The 24,219-nt window shown below is 43.0% G+C and overlaps 1 protein-coding gene across 4 annotated transcripts in view; it reads right to left on the reverse strand.

Moving 5' to 3' along the window:
• Positions 1-8,649: 8,649 nt before the first annotated feature.
• Positions 8,650-24,219, reverse strand: part of GRIN2D (glutamate ionotropic receptor NMDA type subunit 2D) — a 982,184-nt gene continuing 966,614 nt past the window's right edge. For all 4 annotated transcript variants that reach the window (XM_068241305.1, XM_068241308.1, XM_068241304.1 and 1 more), the window contains one exon: positions 8,650-10,419. In XM_068241305.1, coding sequence (XP_068097406.1) covers positions 8,923-10,419 — 1,497 coding nt within the window. In that variant the 3' untranslated portion in view covers positions 8,650-8,922. The remainder of the gene's footprint in view (positions 10,420-24,219) is intronic.

A 24,219-nucleotide genomic window follows, 5' to 3' on the forward strand; every position in this document is an offset into this window, starting at 1 on the left:
CCCCCTGATGGTCTGTTGGTGAAAAGGAACAGATTTCTCATGTAAAAGGGGGTATCAGCTACTGATTGGGATCAAGTTGAATTTTTGTTAGTGGTTTCTCTTTAATTTATTAATTTTCTTCAAGATTAGGGATTACTGGGGAGCACAGCAGATCCTGCAAACCTTCCTGGATTTATTAACAATTGCCTGCTATTTACTGGCAAAGTTTTGAGACCAGTAAGGTAGTGCTCATTACTCAGTTAGTGTTGCCTTTGTTACCTAGGCAACATGCCATGGTACCACACAATACTCTACCTGTATAATGTGCAGTACCCTGGCATTGTGTCTATTACCCGCTAATTGCACAATGTGTGCTTCCTTACTGTCTGGAATACCAGTAAAATTGCCGTGTGCTCCCTGCATACACCAACTTTATCATTCTCTCCTTAATAGTCTGATATGGCCCAGCCTATAGTTGCAAACTTTTTCCGTTTAATGACAAACTTTTCATTATAAATACAGGTGAAGTTTGCAGGATCACTTTTTTTTCTACTGACTTTCAGCCCAGGAACGCAATAGCTCATATGTTTTTCCATTAGAACAGGCTTGCTGTTTGGAAAGTACAAGCCATAAGAGCCACTGCCAGCATTTTCATGCATCTGCTACATTACTATTCATTAATTCTGTTATCAGGTCTTTCTAATTATTAGACATTTCACCTTTCATAGTAATCGTATAAATGCCAATTGTTGGAATAGAACAGCTGGTATATTATAAAGACACACATGTCTGATTAACCTTTCAATAAAATCAGTTAATTGGGACAATGTCCACATTCAGAGCGCTAAATAAAAAGCGCATAGAGAGCTGAGACTGTGCAGAAAGTTTTCACTTTCCTTATTATCACCAGAATAATGTTAGTGTATTGTGGCCTTTGTCATAAACAGATTCTTAAAGGGGCACTGCAGCGAAAAATTATAAAATGTTAAATATGTGCAAACATATACAAATATGAAATACACTTTTTCCAGAGTAAAATTAGCCATAAATTACTTTTCACCTATGTTGCTGTCACTTACAGTAGGTTGTAGAAATCTGACAGCAGTGACAGGTTTTGGACTAGTCAATCTCTTTATAGGAGATTCTCAGGGATTTATTTATTTTCAAAAGCACTTAGTGAATGGCAATTGCTCTGTCCAACTGCCAAAAACTGTGTAGGGAGCAGGAAGGCTGGCCAGCATCATTGTTTAAATGTTTTTTAGGGAATATCTTTATAAAGAATAAAAGCCTTGCTGAGAATCCCCAATGAAGAGATGGACTAGTCCAAAACCTGTCACTTCTGTCAGATTTCTACTGCCTACTGTAAGTGACAGCAACATAGGAGAAAAGTAATTTATGGCTCACTTTACGCTGGAAAAAGTGTACTTCTTATTTGTATATGTTTGCACATATTTTACATTTTATAATTTTTCGCTGTAGTGCCCCTTTAATTCTAGGGTGAGATATGAATAATAAACATCTAAACAACACTTAGGGGCCTGTTTAAAAATATAGTAACTCCATGCAGCTATATCAGTGATTTTAAATATTCTTTACTTACAGGTATAAAAGAGTATACTCTTGCATTGGTTGCCTATTTCAAATAATTTCAAATTGATTTCAAATTGAATGTATGCATGGATCGGGGAGGGAGGTCCTAGAGCTGAGCAGCCGCACTCGTGTCTGTGCGGACTGCGCAGCCGCGGCCTCCTCCGGTGGCCATATTTGAGGAGGCAGGAGAGCCCGACCCGGGCTGTGGGGTCGGGGTCCGGCCAGGGGGAGGATAAGCAGTGGGGACCCGGCGGAGCTGCACGGAGGGCGCGGATGGTGTCCTCTGTGCCTTCCAACTTCATACAGGTACAGACCTTTTTTTACTGTTTTGGGCTTGTAAGTCCTTTAAACTACTTGGCATGTATAGTGATGATTTGACAAAGATTGTATTTTCCTTATGGAAATTGGAGCTGCATTTCATAATCCACTTTTTTACTTGATATATCTAGTGATTCTTGTCATGTGACATTGCTTTAGGCAATCATGTTTACCTATTAGTGAGATGGCCACATTGCTAGCCAATCAGGGTCACCTGTTAATGAGATAGCCACATTGCTAGCCAATCAGGGTTACCTGTTAGTAAGATGATTACATTGCTAGCCAATCAGGGTTACCAGTTAGTGAGATGGTCACAGGAAGCTTGCAATAATATTCGTAAAGTCACTACACGTACACTTAAATGATCAAGTGATAATTCATTTTCTTTCCGATTACGTATTTTCCCGAGCGCTAAGGGCTTTTTATATTATGATTGTGGTATAAAAATATGTATATGACAGTTATGTGGCAAACATTACCAAACTGTGTTCAATATTAAATATATATTTATATTAGGACTGAAGTACATTTTCTAGACATACTCTAACTAAAGGATTTTGAACGGGAATCAAAACTTGTGAAACAGACCAGTGACTGGATGATAAAATATCTATACTCCTAAAGAGATTACATAATACTAGATTGATTGTCAAAGTCAGAGGGATTGGTTTGGTTTACTCATAGGCATTACATGTGCAACTAGAGTGGATGATGCTAGTATAGTAGTCTTATTCATCAGTGTTTAAAACCAAAGCCTGTGTCTGAAAGACTAAGGGTACGTACAGACATACGATAACGATCGTTCGTTCTGAACGACGAACGATGTTAAAGGAGGTATCGGCCGATGATCGTTTGAAGAAAGGCTACTTTGAACATCGTTGGTGTACGAACGATCTTGGAACGAGCGTTGCGTGCGCAACATGATGTATAAACTAATTTCGAACACAAGTGTCAAAAAGAACTTTGAGCATGTGCAAAGCTTTGAGAACGAACGATCAACGACCGATCGTTGTACAGACATTACTTTTTGAACGATGGTCATTGGAAAAGATCTGGCAGAATGGATCGTTCTTTACCAACGACATATCTCGTTGGTCGGTCGTTTTAATGATCGTTCGTGCACTTTTTACGAACGATCGTCGGGCAATGCCGTCGGTAACGATCGTTTTAAACGACTATAGTCGCATGTCTGTACGCACACTAAGCCATCCAGTAAGACATGATAATGCTCACATGGCTCTCTCCTCTCTAACTCACCCCCTCTCTATCTAGTCACAGAATGATTATTATTAGTGGATAGAAGAAATAGAAGGGTTGAGATTGCATCATCTTAAGATCTAGTTATACAGTAAAATATACATAGTTAAAATGGCTGCACTCCCTTTAGATTAATTAACATTACATTAATACATTTTCTTCATATAACCTTGTAAAAACTATACGCTGATCCCTTATAACTATAGCACAAATATAGATATATCTGTTAAAATTTTATGAGCCAAAAATAGCACATTTCAAACCCTACCCACTAACACTCATTTGTCTAAGCCATCTCTCTCTCTCACTTGAGGTCCGAAAACTAGGACCATCTTGTCAAACAATGATAGTTTGAAGGTGTACAGATGTAAATGTTATCTGGATAAGATTTGGAGCAAGGACAAAACAAGCTTTTCCAGGACAATCTTGCAAACGATAGCTTCCCAAATGTCTAGAACGACATAGGGGAAGATAGATGGTGGACTACAAAATGCTTTCATGTCAGTACTGTATGTTTTGAAATTGTATAAGTTAGTGGTGGGCAATATCACCAACATATACTGTACATTGCTGCTGGAGATACATTTCATGCAGAAGGCTTCTGGCAAGTAGAGGAAGGAAAGTCATCTGATTATGGAAAAAACTTCACTAGCCCCCTGACTAAATAGGTTGGTCTGGTGCCACTATCTGTACCTTATTGCATGTATATTGCAACACTGACAATGTTTACTAAAATAAAACCAAGCAAAAAAGGAAGGAAGGAAGTTAACTGGTTAAATAAGCTTCAACCCAAAATATAATCTGGGTAGTAGATATGTCTCGTGGATAACACTCTTATCCTGCAGCACTAAAGTTTCTGGTCTAAATCTAGACCAAGTCATTGGAGTTGATGCACAAACTAGCAGTAAAATTATTGCAGTTACGTAGCACATGTTGTGCAATCAACACAACCTTCATTACCTGGGTAACGCATGTGAAGCTACAATAACTCCCATTGCGGTACTTATGTATCACACATTATCATAGGAATGCATACGGCCCCTTTTCCATGGGCAGCTGAAGGCATCCTCTGGCTGGCCACTTGCTATGGCTAAGTACAGACAGTGGACAGGTGCCCCCCATGAAGTAGCATCTGAGCAGACACAACATGAGAAGGTTTTTTTTTGTTTTTTTGCTGCCAAATGGAGCCATTCGGCTGCATGCGATTACAGCCAAATATTGTTTGTGGCCAGCAGCCAGGTGGCTGAACTGCTTGATAGACAAACATTTTAGCTGTCCCTGGAAAAGTGGCCTAAAATTGCCATGAACTAATCTGGCAATTTCACTGCTGTTTTTTGTTTATTTTTGTTGCATCAACCCCCTTAGAATGACGTTTGTCCTCCAGTGTTTGCGTGGGTTTCCTGTCACATTCAAGAACATAGTGATAAGTCAACTGGTCCCCTCAAAATTCTTTGAGAGCCCCTGAGGGGCGGTTATTGGGACAACTATGGACTTTGCAAAGCACTGCAGAGGATATCAGTGCCATATAAATACATATAATAACTACTGGAGGTAGATCAAAAAAATACAATCTTGTGTTGGCCCAAACGTAAATTAATTTTAATTGGTTAGGTTATGTCCGCCCCAAAACACACTGGTGAGCAAATTGCCGCACATTTTCTGTCTTGCATTAATAACGGGATGGATTTGATATGTTGCATTTTCAGATATATTTGAGTAGGGTTTGTTATCTCTACAAAATCTTAAAAATTATATGTTTATAGTTTCTAATACTGGGATGGATGAAAGCAGAAGTTCATCAAATCTACATGTACAAGCCAGATTCTCATTAGTTCAATCGGTAAGTATTAAAAAAGTATCTTTACTATCCCTAATTCAGTTTCCTAAAGACATCCACTCAATTAATGTTAGATGTTAAAAGAATAATACATGTTCTGTTAAGCATAGCACAATCACACAAACATATACAGAACAGATAACGTAACAAATATAGCACTTTAAAAATGTTTCTATAGATGCCTACAGACATTAGATGGTCATTCTCCAGCTCAATTTTTATAGGAGTTAAGCAAGAACTGAGTAACTTCTGGGTCACGAATGACGGTGTTAAACCAATACCATCAGCAATTTTTTTTTTTTACGTTTTAACCATAAAAACAGTTTTTTTTGTACATCCCTCTTTTAGTTCATTCATCTTAGAACATACATAATTGACATCAAGGATTTAGGCCAAAGCTTGCCAATGAGATATAAATAATTTTCACTTGCATGCAAATTTAAAGCAACCTGGAAATGGATCAATCACTGTAACTTCATGTCAGTTTTGTATTTCCAAATTTCAACCTTCCTGGTGGTAACCCCAAGTCAGGCTTGGGGTGGAAAATCACAGCTCAGAGCGGTAATCCCAAGCCTGACTCATGGCAGCTGCTGGGAGCTCTATGCAGAGTGCAGCGCACAGCGGGTGTTTTTACTCACCTTGGAATCCAGAAGTCAGTAGCCATTCTTCCCTCCTGTCCTTTCTAGGCTCTGCATCACTCCGGTGAGATTGCCGTTTGTCGTCGTGATGACAGACTGCAAACTCACTATAGGGTTACAGCACCACCTGGAGGACGGAGGGAGAATTGCAGTGCTGGATGCCAGGAAAGTGAGTAAATGCTGAGCTACTGCAGATCTCTCTACCAGCATGATTTTTTCCTTTTTTTAGGGTCTGAAAGTGTGCTAAAAAATTGCACTGCTTTTAGACCCTAAAATCCAGGAAAAATCATGCCACCTGGAAAGTTGAACTGCATATGATTTTTATCAAATTGTCATGCAAGCCAGACTTTTTTGCATCTCATTGATCATGTTTAGTGTTAGTCTTTCACATACACACATACAGCTACTAGGTTAGAGTATATAAGGGTAATATGGAGAAAGGAGCTTTTGGCATCAGTATCACTAACTTGACTTCATATCTATAGACTCTTTTATTTGATAGGTAGAAAAATTTCAGACTTTTCTTTTAAAATATTCTATTAAAACTCATAAATCTGTTCAAAATCTGACATCTGATTAGCTTTTTGTGGCACTTAGGGGGTCACAGTGCTAAAAAGGTAATTGGAGATAGAGTAGTCCTAGCAAAACAGCAGCATGTGGTATGTCATGTTGCAGTATTCTTGGTTCAGTACAATTATTTGTATCCATTAGTTTGCTAATGTCACACTCACAACGGCGATTACATTGGCTCACTAAAATGATGTTTTGTAGGTTGCTTCTGTCAAGTAAATAGTGCATCATGTGTAAGCATGATACATACACATGCACAACATTTACTGTAGTAGGTCATAGACAGATCGGTATATGGTGTATACTCACCAGAGTTTACACCAGAAGTATGTGCAAGTGTTATGCATTCTGCAGGCTCAGTTGTTTTTTAAAGTAATGCAAGATTGTAGTGCAAGGATGGAAAATATTAAGTACTCCAGCAGCCTTAGCAAAAAGAATAGGCAAAAAACACAGGCAAGTAATATCAATAAGATCACATATTTCTACTCTAGTATGAGTGTACAGGAGGAGTCTGTAGCCGCTGTCAACATGGAACCACGTAGTGTTGAGCAAGTTAGGTATGAAAAATCAGAAACTTTTGAAATAGCCAATGGCATGTACAGCAACTGCAGGGTGCCCAATATAGTCATGTGACACATAACGCCCTTAGCGAGATTAAAGTGACCTGATTATACTTAGGGTCTTTTTCCACTAGGAAACAATGCAATAGCGCTTCATTCGATTTCCACTACCATGATTTTGCTGTGATTGCGTTGCGGTATACTTGCACTTGTGATTTCCAATGGGAGAAAAGAAAAACTTGGTGGGGAAAATGGTTTGAATTGCCGAATGGTGGGGAAAATTGCATGCTATTTTCCTGTGTTTCTATACAAAGAATAGAAGTGCAAATGCAGCAAGCTAACGATTGCAATAAAAAAGATTGAGTCACATTAGTGGAAAAACAGACCATCAATTTACATGTTAATTGCGGCGCTGTAGTGGTTGGAAAAACATGAGTGTTCCATTTTTCCAATTGAAACCCACCTAGTGGAAAAGGGCCCTCACTGAAACTTTTCAACCAACTTTTAAATCACCACTTGCTTTCTTGTTTTTGGGCAGTGGCGTAACTATTTCCCCCACTGCCACCTCAATGGCGAGGGGGCCTGGAGTTGGGAGGGGGCCCGGTAGGCAGTCCTGTATGCAAAGCAGAAGAATATACATCACCTGCTGGGAGTGTCTCATCCACTCACTTCCTGGTAAGTTTTCAAGTGCCGTGCACGGCATGCAGCAAGCCAATCACCATGCGCAGACTGAATCCGCATGGTGGTTGGCTGGCTGCACACAGTGCAAGGCACTTGAAAACTTACCAGGAAGTGAGTAGTGGAGACGCATACACCAGCAGCTGGAAATGTATAGGCTTCTGCTGCCCATGATGCACTGCATGGCAATGTGCTGTACGGGACCCCCTATCTCCTGCCCCCCCACCCGTGATAGAGGGGAGAGCCCACTGACAGATCTCTACAGGGGGGCCAGGTCCAGCATAGTTACGCCCCTGATTTTGGGTTATGTATAACGCAGCAGGTGTTCAGACAGATGATGGCTCCATGAGCCACTGTTTTAGAACCACTAGCAAAGAGGGTGAAGCTACCTGTAAACACCAATGGCTTAAAATGATACAACACTGAGTGAATACAAGTCCTTAATCTAATCAAAACCGTGTTTTGCAGCAGAAAAAAATTGTTGAAATTCATCAGGAACTGGAACTTGCTTTTCAGAAAGTAGACATTATCACCCTAACACTTAACAGTGCAACACTGCATACAAGATGTTTAAATTAAAATATGTTCAGCAACTGCTGACAACAAAGCAACATAGGGCTATTTAAAATGTTGGATTTTCCTTCTAGGGTTTATATATTTAGATATATATTTATATATCACAGTTTTGTCTCCAAAATCAGAAAGAAAATATATTAGAAAATTTTTACAGCTAACATATCTTACTTTATATAGTTGATATTTTACATTTAAAATGTCAGTTCTGAAGCTAAGAAGCACAATGCAGCCAAAGGCCTTCGCTTGTCTTGGCTGAGACATAACAGTGAAAAGGAAAAGTTTATCTAGGAATACTATGACTAATTAATTATATAAGTATACTAATAGTATCTAGTCACAACTATTTATGTATCTATTGCAGTGTGCTTAAAAGTGTTACAAACATTTAAATAAGCCCTTAACATTTTCTCAAAAGTAAAAGCAGAAGAAAGTCTAATAAAATGGTGTCCACAAATTATATGTCCTTGATTTGACTCAACCCCTTACATGTCTATGCGCAAACTCTCAATGTCCCCAGTACATTGAGGAAACAGAATGATGACATGAAGGACAATTTGCCTTCAGCATGACTTTTTCTGGATATTGGTTGAACCCTCCTTCACGTTATGTTAAGAGCTTTCTCCACAACTTGGTTGTAAATGGGTCAATTCGCTGGTCCAGCCAGAAGTTAAGGGTAAGGTATTTGAAAACATCTCCCAGTTAATGCAAATCTTCAGTAGAATGTTGTAGCGAAAAAAATCCTTAGTATTTACTTGGTAAAACCTGGTAGTCTTGTAGTCTAATAATATGGCCCACATGAAAGGGAGGTCTTTCACCGCTGTATCCGAGTTTATTATAAGTTTTGGTTTCTTACAAGATATAGATATGTTTCCCAACTTTAAACATTGGTGGTCTTCGAGTGAGTTGGTTGCTCTTCTAGTCATACCTCAGACTCCAAACTTGAGAAATGTGCTGACCCCCTTCTTTTATAAAGATTTCCACTATGACTTGATCTAGGTTGGCATTCTGGAGAGAAGATGTGTCTATGACATCTCAAATGGCATCTGCTTAGGTCCTCCAAACTACGGGAGGTGGGATGTATGGGGGCTAAGTCACAAGAGTGGTGATGGTGGTGGAGGCATGAACAGTGACCTCCACGTAAGTGATCCCAGTCCAATCGCCTTTCAAGCTTTTCATCTGAACAACTGAAGTATCTAAGCTCTTTATGACAGTGAGGCTGCAGAACTTCTAAGCTATTGCAGTAGCATGAACCATGACAAGTGGCTGGAAGATAATCTTTGCTTAGTTGACGATATTTACCAAGCTTATCTACTGACCAGTACCTCATTGGCTTCCGTGGTGCAGAAGATGTCTGCCGTTCTCTAGAGGGATATGTGCAGAAGTAGTTTGGGGAGTACCAACAGTTGTGCCCTGCATCAGGTTTTACACATGGTGGTTCTCTTTCACACACATCTGAATCAGAATCTGAAAGATCAACATATTTATTTTGACTAGGATTCATGACCAGAGGGTGAGAGTGGCTCCTGCACATATGAGAACGATTGGATTTTTTGTGCAACAGAGGCTGATTTTCCAAGTCCATTTCTTCCCGGCGATGATGGCAATCTCTTCCACAACTTCTCTCATCTTCATATGTAAACCTTGAATGACCAGCATAGTGGGTTCCATCACACACCTCTACATTGGCTTTATTTGGACGATTTGTGCTGGCATTTTGACCTCCACCACTGTACACCTCACATTCCATTTCACATGTGCTCTTTTGGTAGCTGCTTCCTAAGTGCTCAAACTTTTTTGTTGTTGTTTCAGGGGTTCGACTACCTCTTGCCCCACCTGTACCCTTTGGAGTTCTCTCTTTTCCTGCCTGGTAGTTTTCATAAAGACCTCTTGAAATTTTTGATTGCCATCCTGGTGGCTCTGGGGCATCCTTTTCTCGTACAATGGCAAAATAGGATGGTGGATTTTCCAAAAAGTCTCTTTGAGTTGGAGGTGACATTTGACAGGGTGCAAGTTTTTTGTCTTTGCCAAAAGCTTGTCCAGACTCCACTAGATGATCAGAGAGACCTTCGGGTTCTATAGGTCCATAATACCTATGGAAACCATCAGAAAATGTGTTCTTATGTGGATGGCGAGGAGGAGCCACTTTAGTGTTGGTGTCAATGGCAGGTCGAGTTGGGGTATACATATCTTTGTAACAATTTGGACTCCGAGCATGTCGCCACCTCTCAACTATCCTCCTTTCCCGAGGCAAGAAATTAGAACATGGTAAAGGGGCAGACGGTGGTGGTGGTGGTGGTGGAGCAACAACAGAATTTGAAAGGGCTGGTATCCTTTGTGGTGGATAGCAGTGGTTTAAAGTAGGCAGCTGTTGGTCTATAGACTTTGGATCCTCAGCACTGCAGCAACTGTACATACCCTAAAGGAAGAAAAAAAAAGGAAAGTTATAGGCTTGGCATAAATAGAACGGTAAACAACAACATGAAAATAAATTAATGTATTATACTAGCTTGCATTGTTTTAATTCTCTTTTGATTTCCTGATCCAGAGAGTGCTCAGTGGCATAGCAATAAAGGGTTCAGAGGTTGAGACTGCACCAGGGCCCTTGGGCCAGAGGGGCCCACTAGGGGCCACCCTTCATCCATCTTATTGGCTTTTCATTGGTGCTATGCTGAGAATGAACACCTCTATATGTGCATTGAATACTGATTATCCTTAACAAGATATTTTAACTGACACTGCAGCTATCCTTGTTAGGTTTTGGGGTCTTTATATCAGTAGAGTGCTTGGGGCCCCATGTAAAACTCGCACTAGGCCCCCAAGCTCTTTAGTTATGCCACTGAGAGTGCTTGTACATACCAGAACAATCAATACATTCCTCAGGGTAAGCTGGTTGTTACTAACAAATTTGATACAATACTTTTAAAAATAGAATGTACTTAACTATCAAGATACCATAGGCCAGGGCTGCCCAATAGGTGGATTGCGATCTACCAGTAGATCGTGACCGCCTGCCTGGTAGATCACAGCCTCATGGCCGCGTCCCATTACATTTTGCGGCCGGCAGCTGTAGAACGCTGGCCAATAGGAAAGCGGGGAAGGAGAGTGGCGGCGCGGCTATGACATCATGGCTGGGGGCAGCACTGGGCACATTACATCCACGCACGCTTCTGCCGACCCTTTGCCTGCCAAAGCGCTCCCTCACTCAGCTGCCATTTAGAGGTAGAGATATACCTAGCTAAGCTATACTGAAGGCACATATATCTAGCTAAGCTATACTGAAGGCACATATACCTAGCTAAGCTATATTGAAGGCACATATACCTAGCTAAGCTATACTGAAGGCACATATACCTAGTTAAGCTATATTGAAGGCACATATACCTAGCTAACCTATACTTAAGGCACATATACATGGCTAACCTATACTGAAGCCACATATGCCTAGCAAAGCTATACTGAAGGCACATATACCTAGCTAACCTATACTGAAGGCACGTATACTTAACTAAGCTATACTGAAGGCACATATACCTAGCAAAGCTAAACTGAAGGCACATATATTTGGCTAAGCTATACTGAAGGCACATATACCTAGCTAAGCTATACTGAAGGCACGTATACTTAACTAAGCCATACTGAAGGCACATATACCTAGCTAAGCTATACTGAAGGCACATATACCTAGCAAAGCTAAAATGAAGGCACATATATTTGGCTAAGCTATACTGAAGGCACATATACCTAGTTAACCTATACTGAAGGCACATATGCCTAGCAAAGCTAAACTGAAGGCACATATATTTGGCTGCGCTATACTGAAGGCACATATACCTAGCTAACCTATACTGAAGGCACGTATACTTAACTAAGCTATACTGAAGGCACATATACCTAGCAAAGCTAAACTGAAGGCACATATATTTGGCTAAGCTATACTGAAGGCACATATACCTAGCTAACCTATACTGAAGGCACGTATACTTAACTAAGCCATACTGAAGGCACATATACCTAGCTAAGCTATACTGAAGGCACATATACCTAGCTAAACTATACTAAAGGCACATATACCTAGCTAAGCTATACTGAAGGCACATATACTTTGCTAAGCTATACTGAAGGCACATATACCTAGTTAACCTATACTGAAGGCACATATGCCTAGCAAAGCTAAACTGAAGGCACATATATTTGGCTAAGCTATACTGAAGGCACATATACCTAGCTAACCTATACTGAAGGCACATATATTTGGCTAAGCTATACTGAAGGCACATATACCTAGCTAACCTATACTGAAGGTACATATACCTAGCTAACCTATACTGAAGGCACATATACCTAACTACCTATAGGGGGGTGGGGGGTTAAGGTTAGCATTTGAAGCGTTGGTAGATCTCCTGGGCTCTGCAAATTTTAAAGTAGCTTGCAAGCTGAAAAAGTGTGAGCACCCCTGCCATAGGCAAATAGAATAATAATAACGGTTGAGCTTGAACATTACTACATGCTAGTTAATTAAATACAATAAAACATCCAAAGAAATGTATGGTTAGAATACATATGCGGCATTTTAACCTTATCAATTTGATTATTAGGAACCCGTGATGTGGTAATTGCAGGTCATCGCATAACCTTTCTATACATAGGTCAAGATTGCTCTCAAATTACTCAATAGGTTTTCAAAAGAAGGCACTGTTAATACACTGTTATTATATAAAGTTGTGATGATAAGACTAAGATATTGCTGCCTACAAATTATTCCATGTTATGTTATGTATGCAACAGATCGCTTTTGGTCTTGTGCAAGGTACTTTGTTTGTGGAAATAAAAGATTATTAAAAAGAATACATACGTGGCATGGCTCACATGTGAACAAAAATCCCTGCCATTTAGATGGCACTTTAATTTCTATTACACTGTATATGGGAATGCTACTCTTACCATGGAGCACTGAGCTCTGTCATTCTTAGCTACTTTGTATTCTCATCTAGATCCATTTACTGATATAAGCAGGATAAAAATAGCTTGAAAGCAGCCTGCCGTATTGACATGATATTGACATGCATGATAGCAGTCCCTTTCTTAGTAACAATTAAATAGCAGCTGCCTATTTTAAGACATTGTACGCAGATCGCTTATTGCTTCTCAGAAGAGGGTAATTTTGATGTTATTAGTCAAAGGTCACCCTCATAACATCACATGAAATATGAATAAGAAAGACAATCCATAAAACTAAGAATTCTATACTTCTTCACTGTGTCTCTATGTCTTTTTTAAAAAAGCTTCATCCATACCTACATCAAGCAGCAAATAAGGATGGTTCATATTGGAATACTGGTATGAGAATATCTATTTTACCCATAGTAACCAGTTAGTTTCATTGGGCCAGATTCACAAAAGTTCAGTAAAGTTGCTATGCACAGAGAGTGCACAGCAATTTTACAATTTACTATTGATTAAACTACAAGGTACCACACATTGGGGTTGATTCACTATACCAAATAGCGCACCTTATCAGAGTTAACATGCCTTATCAGAGTTAGCATGTCTTGTCAGAGCTGGCATGCCTTATCAGAGTTAGCATGCCTTATCAGAGTAGCATGTCGAGTGCTACAAACTTATGCCTGCTAATTGGGCAGGAGAGCTACACTCATCCTGCACTGATCCCCTGAAGGTCCAATCACTTTAAAGAACATTATCGCCGAACTTTCATTGGCCCAATAGGCTAAGGCTGCCTGTCAAGTTTCCTGTCAAGTGACAAGCAGCCTATTGGGCCAATCAAAGTGCGGGGATAATGTTCTTTAAAGTGATTGGGATAGCAGTAGGAGAACAGAGGCGCCAGCAGGATAAAAGTGGATAAAAACTTTGCTGCTGAGGCGCTACACTGGCTATTGCTGAAATTCTGTCTTGTCCCCATGTTTATTGCCTGATGAAGCGGGCTGGGCCTGCAAAACGCGTTGCACTGTTTTGGGGTACTAATTAATAAATGTGACTACTATTCAGACAGTCTTTCATGTCTGCTTTATGGAGGTAAGTCCACCGCTTCCTCCCAGCAAATTTTAAAGTTTTTATCCACTTTTATCCTGCTGGCGCCTCTGTTCTCCTACTGCTATACCGTGTCCACCCCTGGTGGAGGGGTGATCTACCCCCTTTCGCTTCTACAGAGAGCGACTTCTTATCCCTGAGTGAGGACAGGTCTAATCTCCTCACCTGCCTATACAGTGGTTGCCTCTGTGGTAACCCACGTTTGTGAGTATAATTTTCTCACGATAACCTTTACTTCATTTATGCTTAACATACTACACTATATTGGGCTCTCGGTTTCTCTACACTTTAAAGTGATTGGACCCACAGGGGCTCAGGGCAGGACGAGTGGAGTTCTCGTCATTGCCAATTAGTAGAAATAAGTTCGTAGCGCTCGCTATGCTACTAAGGTGCGCTAACTCTGATAAGGCACATTAACACTGATAAGGCATGTTAACTCTGATAAGGCACACTGTTTGTTATAGTGACTCAACCCCAGTGTGCAAATAGCATGACCCACATTACCTGGGTAATGTAAGTATTGTTAGGGTTAATATGTGTTCTGCTACTTATTCTAACAACACTTGTGTAACCGAGGTAACATGGGACACACTAATTGTGCAATGCACACCACCTTGAAAGCATAAGCAATGGTAAAATTGCCATGTGATCTGTATGCATGGCAACTTTACCAAACTTATGTGAATATGGCCCTTCATTTCCATTTAAAGATGCTCCTTGCGTGGTGGTCTTGGATATTCCTCTGTTTCTCTGGTTTAAGAGACCACCTTTCACGTGGAAGACCAGGATTTGGATCCCGGCTGGAGCTAGTACCTATACTAACACTCCAGGGTGGTCTACTGAATGTGCCCTTAATGGCGAAGCCCAGGTCTGACTCCATTCTGACTGCACTGGCTACTTAGCTCAATCAATCCTACCCAGCCCCATCATGCTCCTCTTTCTGTAATTTCATATGAACGGAGTGTCCACTCACTTGTTATACCATACCCACTAGGTCTCCAGCATTGCCTCATTTATCTTCAGTGTCATACATCTCAAACTTTAATAATCTTGATTATTCCTCTCCAAGTATTCCAGCTGCTCCTGTCAGCTTTATAGCAGCCGGATGCCAATGTGTCCTGCAACCCATAAATGGCTTTTAGCTATACTCCCCCCCCCCCCCCCCCACACACACACACACACACACATACACACTCATTAAGTTTCACTGCAAAATAAGACAGCACACACACAAAAAAAAAACCCTGTACTTCAGCTTCCTGGAGGTCAGCTTTAAAACAAGGAACAAATATTTGGCCAAACTTTCTTACCAATAATGAAAAAAAAAAAGTGGCAAGCCTCATATTAAAACTTGTACTCTGGTTTCATGTGGATAGGTCAGCTCAGAGTCATTCCACAATATTTGTATTACAACTGGGAAATCTGAGTGTTAGCCATTTTCAACACCTGGTTTAATCCAATGGGCTTGATTCACAAAGCGGTGCTAACTGTTAGCACGTCTAAACGAGCTTTTCGCGCGTAACACTTTACGCGCAAAACTTTATGCGCGTAAAACTTTACGCGCGCATTGCACAGAGCGCAGGGCGCTCTGCGCGAAGTGTACATTAAAGCCTATGGGACTTAGCGCGCATATGTAAAGTTTTGCGCGTGCAAAGTTAGCGCGCGATCTGATTGAGAAATCCGGTGCTAACCTACTTAGAACCCTGGTTAGCACGTCTAAAGACTTTAGACGTGCTAAATAGGTTAGCACCGCTTTGTGAATCAAGCTCATTGACTGTGAGAAATATTGAGGGCTCTTTCAGATAAACGGCTTGTATATCACTGATCTCTATCGTAAATTTTAAACAACAGTGTGGTTTCACTGAAACCATTTCTACTGATGCAATACTTATTTTAGCTAAACTTTTTCTTACACCCAGAGCTACAGAGTACCTAGCAAACTCATACTCCTGAACCTGAACCAGAACTCCTAGGAATGTGTAAGGGGCTGCAAAGGACCAAAAGGCCCTCTTACTAAAATGCTATGGAAAACAAAAAGTTTGACTTCTTAAAACAGAAGGTATTTGTGATAATTCAAGTTGGAGTGAGCATATGATGTCTCCCACGATGGATCACTGCTAAATATGCAAATCATCATTTGTGGTTCCTTTAAACACACCTCCAGAACCACTAGAATGCCATGATGTGTCAGCTTGTTAAAGCAGTTTTAAACTGACAAAATAGTCAACAAAAATGTTTTTTCCTACTTTTTATAACCCATACAATTATTATATTTGCTTTTGTGCACAAGTACTATTATTATTCATTTAGAAATTATAAGTTCCTAAAGTTCAGTTTATTTACTTTGAAAGCTGCTGGTGCATTTTATTTATAACTGTTGTATTTCTATTGTAAATGCAACCAGTTATGATTTCTGAGCAGTGTTTCAGTTCAGGACTCATTAGCAGAAGTTTCTGTACAGTCAGAGAATGTTTACTTAATTGTGTCAAGTGAAGAATGTAAGCACAAGATACGGTTATCACCAGTTCGGATGCGGCTGCCCCAGCAGGAGAAAAAGTCAGTCCTGTGATTTAACCCTTTGAATGCTGTTTTACTAAAAAAAAAAATGTGGTAGTATATTATATGCCGTAAATAACCTTTAAGAGCAAAGAAGAAATGCTGGGTTTCATTCCACGGTAATTGCACAGAGCCACATTAATCCAATATGCTTAAAGGGAAGGTTCAGGGAGGGTGGCTAAAAAATAAAAATCAATTTCCACTTACCTGGGGCTTCCTCCAGCCCGTGGCAGGCAGGAGGTGCCCTCGCCGCCGCTCCACAGGCTCCCGGTGGTCTCCGGTGGCCGACCCGACCTGGCCAGGCCGGCTGCCAGGTCGGGCTCTTCTGTGCTCCAAGGCCCGGCACTTCTGCGTCCCACGCCGGCGCGCTGATGTCATCGGACGTCCTCCGGGCTGTACTGCGCAGGCGCAGTAGTTCTGCGCCGGCGCAGTACAGCCCGGCGGACGTCCGATGACGTCAGCGCGCCGACGTGGGACGCAGAAGTGCCGGGCCTTGGAGCGCAGAAGAGCCCGACCTGGCAGCCAGCCTGGCCAGGTCGGCCACCGGAGACCACCGGGAGCCTGCGGAGCGGCGGCGAGGTCACCTCCTGCCTGCCACGGGCTGGAGGAAGCCCCAGGTAAGTGGAAATTGATTTTTATTTTTTAGCCACCCTCCCTGAACCTTTCTTTTAACAACTGTTTTGTATTGGTTGATCCTCATCAGTGCATGTCATGGATTAATTTGGCTCTATGGGGTAGGACTTGAAACACCCAGTTACAGATTGGCCAGCAAGCTCATGGTGAACCAGAACGTCTAGGACTGTGTAAGAGGCTACAAAGGACCAAAAAACCATCTTAGTAAAATGTTATACAAAACAAGTTTTCCTTTTTAAAACAGAAGGTATTTGCCATTATACAACAAAGCAGGGCCGGATTTACCATAAGGTACTGTAGGCATGTGCCTACAGGCGGCAGATGATGAAAAGGCGGCTCAATCCCCTCTACTAGTGCCTCCCTCTCTCCTTCCCTATATAGAGTCCCAAGTGGAGCATACATGAGAGGTTACTCATCCAGCTCTCGGCATTCCACAGACCAGATTTCCATTCAATCAGGGGCACCAATAGCTATTTAATACTGGAGGCACCTCTGGCTACCTAATACTAAGGGGCACCTGCAGCTACCGATGATGGTTGAAGGAGAAGTGACAGCTGGGACAGCCATCACACTTGCAGTGCGGTTTGACAGGGGTTTGTAGGTTCATGGAGGGCAAAGTCTTGGGTGCAAGAACATCTGTGCCTATAAGCTAGTGTGATGTAAATCTGGGCCGGCCTGCAACAAAGGATGTTTTGCATATTCAGCAATGATGCATTGTGGGAAAACATCCCATGCTCACTAAAATCAGAATAATTGCAAATACTTTCTGTTAGAAGAAGGCAAACTTTTTTTTTTACACCTTTAGTCAAATAAAACAAGATTCTGAATGTTCTTGTGTCATACCGTCTCAGATTTCCGTGCTTTATTTCTAGGCTCTTAAACCTGAGTACATTATTATAACTATTCTGTGTATTCCTATCTTCATGTCCTCTGAAAATCCTGTGTGTTGGTACCACAACTAACTATGGTCTCCATTGTAAGCCTTATTTTCTTCTTCTTTTTTACTCTCCAAGTCTACATCACATTTGCTTTTATGAGACTGGGATAAAAGTCTTCATGAAACTTCATAGAGGTAATAAATCAGCCTCGAGACCACAAGTCGGTTCTTAAGAAGCTACTTCTGCAGTCTCAAAGCACGTGTATTACGGGAACTGTAAAGAGCCTGATATAACAACTTCATAGACTCCATAATGCAAGAGCTTACAGACATTACAGCGATAGGCAGGACCATAGTTCTTACCCGTTCCACATTAAAAGCCATTTGGCTTCATAAAGATGCAACTTCACACTGCAATTTGATCACCCAGTCTGGAAATTTTATGCTACTCAGTAGTTATCTTTGATATTAGGAAGCTATTTTGTATGTCTTGAAAAGAATATTAAGTATCCAGAGTTAATAATGCTAAATAAATTGTTAGCCAGCAGAATTATGCCAGCGTGCCACAAATTAATCTCAAAACATTAGAAATACATGTTTTTTTTATTTAGATCGTTTTTTACACTTCATTTTCATCAATATTTAAAAAGTTGCAAGAAATGAGGCCTGGAATCAAGATTAGTGTTGGGCGAACATCTAGATGTTCGGGTTCGGGCCGAACAGGCCGAACATGGCCGCGATGTTCGGGTGTTCGACCCGAACTCCGAACATAATGGAAGTCAATGGGGACCCGAACTTTTGTGGTTTGTAAAGCCTCCTTACATGCTACATACCCCAAATTTACAGGGTATGTGCACCTTGGGAGTGGGTACAAGAGGAAAAAAAATTTAGCAAAAAGAGCTTATAGTTTTTGAGAAAATCGATTTTAAAGTTTCAAAGGGAAAACTGTCTTTTAAATGCGGGAAATGTCTGTTTTCTTTGCACAGGTAACATGCTTTTTGTCGGCATGCAGTCATAAATGTAATACATATAAGAGGTTCCAGGAAAAGGGACCGGTAATGCTAACCCAGCAGCAGCACACGTGATGGAACAGGAGGAGGGTGGCGCAGGAGGAGAAGGCCACGCTTTGAGACACAACAACCCAGGCCTTGCATGAGGACAAGAAGCGTGCGGATAGCATGCTTTGTACCACCATGCAGTCATAAATGTAATAAAGATAAGTGGTTCAATAAACAGGGACCACGCGGCAACGCTAACCCAGCAGCAGCACACGTGATGGAACAGGAGGAGGCGCAGGAGGAGAAGGCCACGCTTTGTGAGACACAACAACCCAGGCCTTGCATGAGGACAAAAAGCGTGCGGATAGCATGCTTTGTACCGCCATGTAGTCATAAATGTAATAAAGATAAGAGGTTCCATAAACAGGGACCGGCAACGGTAACCCAGCAGCAGCAGCAGCAGCAGCAGCACACGTGATGGAACAGGAGGAGGCGCAGGAGGAGAAGGCCACGCTTTGTGAGACACAACAACCCAGGCCTTGCATGAGGACAAAAAGCGTGCGGATAGCATGCTTTGTACCGCCATGTAGTCATAAATGTAATAAAGATAAGAGGTTCCATAAACAGGGACCGGCAACGGTAACCCAGCAGCAGCAGCAGCAGCAGCAGCACACGTGATGGAACAGGAGGAGGTGCAGGAGGAGAAGGCCACGCTTTGTGAGACACAACAACCCAGGCCTTGCATGAGGACAAAAAGCGTGCGGATAGCATGCTTTGTACCGCCATGTAGTCATAAATGTAATAAAGATAAGAGGTTCCATAAACAGGGACCGGCAACGGTAACCCAGCAGCAGCAGCAGCAGCACACGTGATGGAACAGGAGGAGGCGCAGGAGGAGAAGGCCACGCTTTGTGAGACACAACAACCCAGGCCTTGCATGAGGACAAAAAGCGTGCGGATATAGCAGCAATGCTTTTTGCCGCCATGCAGTCATAAATGTAATACAGATGAGAGGTTCAATAAACAGGGACCGGAAACGCTAAACCATCCCAGATGTTCATCGGTCATGTTACTTGGTTGGGGTCCAGGAGTGTTGCGTAGTCGTTTCCAATCCAGGATTGATTCATTTTAATTTGAGTCAGACGGTCTGCATTTTCTGTGGAGAGGCGGATACGCCGATCTGTGATGATGCCTCCGGCAGCACTGAAACAGCGTTCCGACATAACGCTGGCTGCCGGGCAAGCCAGCACCTCTATTGCGTACATTGCCAGTTCGTGCCAGGTGTCTAGCTTCATGCCCGGTTTCAGGTCCAGCGGTGCCAGCCACAAATCCGTCTGTTCCTTTATTCCCCTCCAAATTTCCTCCCCTGTGTGCTGCTTATCCCCAAGGCAGATCAGCTTCAGCAACGCTTGCTGACGCATGCCAACAGCTGTGCTGCACTGCTTCCACGATCCTACTGCTGCTGGTGCTGGGTTAGCATTTCCGGATGAGGTACAGCTTTGAGATGCGTTGGAGGAGAAGGAGTCAGAGAGGTAGGTGCTGCTGTTGTTATCCAGCTGTTTGCGGCGTGGGCAACACCCGCGCCGTAGCAGGTGAGGAATCGCTGCCAGGCTCCACAAGGTTCACCCAGTGCGCGGTAAGGGAGATGTATCGACCCTGGCCGAACGCACTCGTCCAGGTGTCAGTGGTGAGGTGAACCTTGCAGGCAACGGCATTCTTCAAGCTTCGGGTTATTTAGCTGACCACGTGCTCATGCAACTCAGGCACTGCAGAGCGCGCAAAGTGGTAGCGGCTGGGAACCACGTAACGTGGGATGGCCACTGACATCATGCCCTTGAAGCTGTTTGTCTCCACCACTCGATATGGCAGCATTTCGCAGGCCAGAAGCTTGGCTATGCTGGCTGGCTGTTACTGCCACGGCCCGGGGGTCATTTGCTGGCAATTTCCTCTTGTGCTCAAACATCTCAGAGACAGACAACTCAACCGTAGCGCTGCACACCGAAGGGCTGTTGGTTGTTGTGTTTGATGAACACTGGGAGACCTCAAGAGCACTAGTCCGGAAAGTGACAGTGTCAGCATCGTCTGATGTTTGTGAATGTTGTGAACCACGCAATGGCTGGGCTACTGCTGCTGCTGAGGCGGGTCTGGTGGTGAGTCTGGTGAACCCAAGGGAGGCAGTGTTGCTGGTGGTACCCTGTCCTGCCGCGTTTGCCCACAGAGTGGGATGTTTGGATAGAATGTGGCGGCTCATGCTGGTGGTGGAGAGGTTGTTAATACTTTTCCCCCTGCTCAGGCGGGTCTTGCACACCTTGCAAATCGCCATGGTAACATCCTCAGTGCAGTCTTCAAAGAAAGCCCAGACTTTAACTGGCTGAGGACTCGGACCTCGTGCGTGATGTGCTGGTGCTGCTTAACCCACTGCTGGACGCTTGAGAGGTCATCCAAGTAATTATCTGGTCCTGTTCTTTTGGATCTGTGAGGGTTGTTGTCCTGGACAACATGGGCAGTATTGAGTGGGTTTTCTTGGGTGCTCCCCTGTGGCCTGTACGTGAACCGTCAGGGGAAACACCTCTTCCCTTGCCCCTCCCTCTTTCACCGGATTTCTTCCTCATTTCACTTATCCTTAAAGTACACGCTGACTGGCAGCAGTACAGTGGCAGTACAGAAATGCTATACAGTGGTGGGTGAGCGGTGTACCACTATTGTCAGCAGTGACACAGAGCACAATGCTATACAGTGGCGGGTGAGCGGTGTACTACTGTTCCCAGCAGACACAGAGTGGAAGTAAACACAATGCTATATAGTGTGGCTGAGCCGTGTACACAGAGTCGCATTAAACACAATGCTATATAGTCTGCTATATAGTCACCCCGAACAGGGTGATGTTCTGCAGAACCCAAACAGTGGCAAACACTGTTCGCCCAACACTACTGGGAGGGAACGCAGATTTTAGTACCTAAACACACGATACAACATGTTTTCCGGGGTCGGACTCTGAGGCACATACAGATGGTCCCGATCATCATCCTCATCATACAACTCTTCTCCTGAGTCTGACCCACCCACCACCTCTGCCACCCCAACATCCCCAGACACAGACCCCTCATCGTCCTCAACATTAACTTGGGATGCTGGCCTGAGCCAGACCTCCTCCTCCACATCAGGCCCCATCATCTCCTCAATGGCAGCCCTCATTAATCGCTCTGGCGACGGACTGATGGACACAACGTTCTCCTCCGGGGAGGGCTGCTGCTGACCACTGGCTGCTGGGGTGGATGTTATAGCTTGCGTGGGGCGTTGGCTGTTGCTGTTGTTGGGAGTGCTGCTCACAGCGGAGGTCTCTGGGGAACTCATGTTGAGCTCATATAGTGGTTGACGGTGAGTGGAGTATTACTGATCCCAGCAATATACACACTGACTGGCAGAGTACGCAATGCTATATAGTGTGGCTGAGCGGTGTACACAGAGTGGCAGTAAACACAATGCTATATAGTCTGGCTGAGCGAGCGGTGTACTACTGTTCCCAGCAGAATCAGAGTGGCAGTAAACAATGGTATATAGTCTGGCTGAGCGGTGTACACAGAGTGTCAGTAAACAATGGTATATAGTCTGGCTGAGCGAGCGGTGTACTACTGTTCCCAGCAGAATCAGAGTGGCAGTAAACAATGGTATATAGTCTGGCTGAGCGAGCGGTGTACTACTGTTCCCAGCAGAATCAGAGTGGCAGTAAACAATGGTATATAGTCTGGCTGAGCGGTGTACACAGAGTGTCAGTAAACAATGGTATATAGTCTGGCTGAGCGAGCGGTGTACTACTGTTCCCAGCAGAATCAGAGTGGCAGTAAACAATGGTATATAGTCTGGCTGAGCGGTGTACACAGAGTGTCAGTAAACAATGGTATATAGTCTGGCTGAGCGAGCGGTGTACTACTGTTCCCAGCAGAATCAGAGTGGCAGTAAACAATGGTATATAGTCTGGCTGAGCGGTGTACACAGAGTGTCAGTAAACAATGGTATATAGTCTGGCTGAGCGAGCGGTGTACTACTGTTCCCAGCAGAATCAGAGTGTCAGTAAACAATGGTATATAGTCTGGCTGAGCGAGCGGTGTACTACTGTTCCCAGCAGAATCAGAGTGGCAGTAAACAATGGTATATAGTCTGGCTGAGCGGTGTACACAGAGTGTCAGTAAACAATGGTATATAGTCTGGCTGAGCGAGCGGTGTACTACTGTTCCCAGCAGAATCAGAGTGGCAGTAAACAATGGTATATAGTCTGGCTGAGCGGTGTACACAGAGTGTCAGTAAACAATGGTATATAGTCTGGCTGAGCGAGCGGTGTACTACTGTTCCCAGCAGAATCAGAGTGGCAGTAAACAATGGTATATAGTCTGGCTGAGCGGTGTACACAGAGTGTCAGTAAACAATGGTATATAGTCTGGCTGAGCGGTGTACACAGAGTGTCAGTAAACAATGGTATATAGTCTGGCTGAGCGGTGTACACAGAGTGGCAGTAAACACAATGCTATATACTCTGGCTGAGCGAGCGGTGTACTACTGTTCCCAGCAGACACAGAACAGTAAACAGAATGCTATATAGTGTGGCTGAGCGAGCGGTGTACCACTATTCCCAGCAGACACAGAACAGTAAACAGAATGCTATATAGTGTGGCTGAGCGAGCGGTGTACCACTATTCCCAGCAGACACAGAACAGTAAACAGAATGCTATATAGTGTGGCTGAGCGAGCGGTGTACCACTATTCCAAACAGACACAGAACAGTGAACAGAATGCTATATAGTGTGGCTGAGCGAGCGGTGTACCACTATTCCCAGCAGACACAGAGTGGCAGTAAACAGAATGCTATATAGTGTGGCTGAGCGAGGTACACAGAGTGGCAGTAAACACAATGCTATATAGTCTGGCTGAGCGAGCGGTGTACTACTGTTCCCAGCAGAATCAGAGTGGCAGTAAACAATGGTATATAGTCTGGCTGAGCGGTGTACACAGAGTGTCAGTAAACAATGGTATATAGTCTGGCTGAGCGAGCGGTGTACTACTGTTCCCAGCAGAATCAGAGTGGCAGTAAACAATGGTATATAGTCTGGCT

The sequence above is a fragment of the Hyperolius riggenbachi genome, chromosome 6 (genome assembly GCF_040937935.1).
Source record: "Hyperolius riggenbachi isolate aHypRig1 chromosome 6, aHypRig1.pri, whole genome shotgun sequence".
NCBI classification, from domain to species: Eukaryota; Metazoa; Chordata; class Amphibia; order Anura; family Hyperoliidae; genus Hyperolius; species Hyperolius riggenbachi.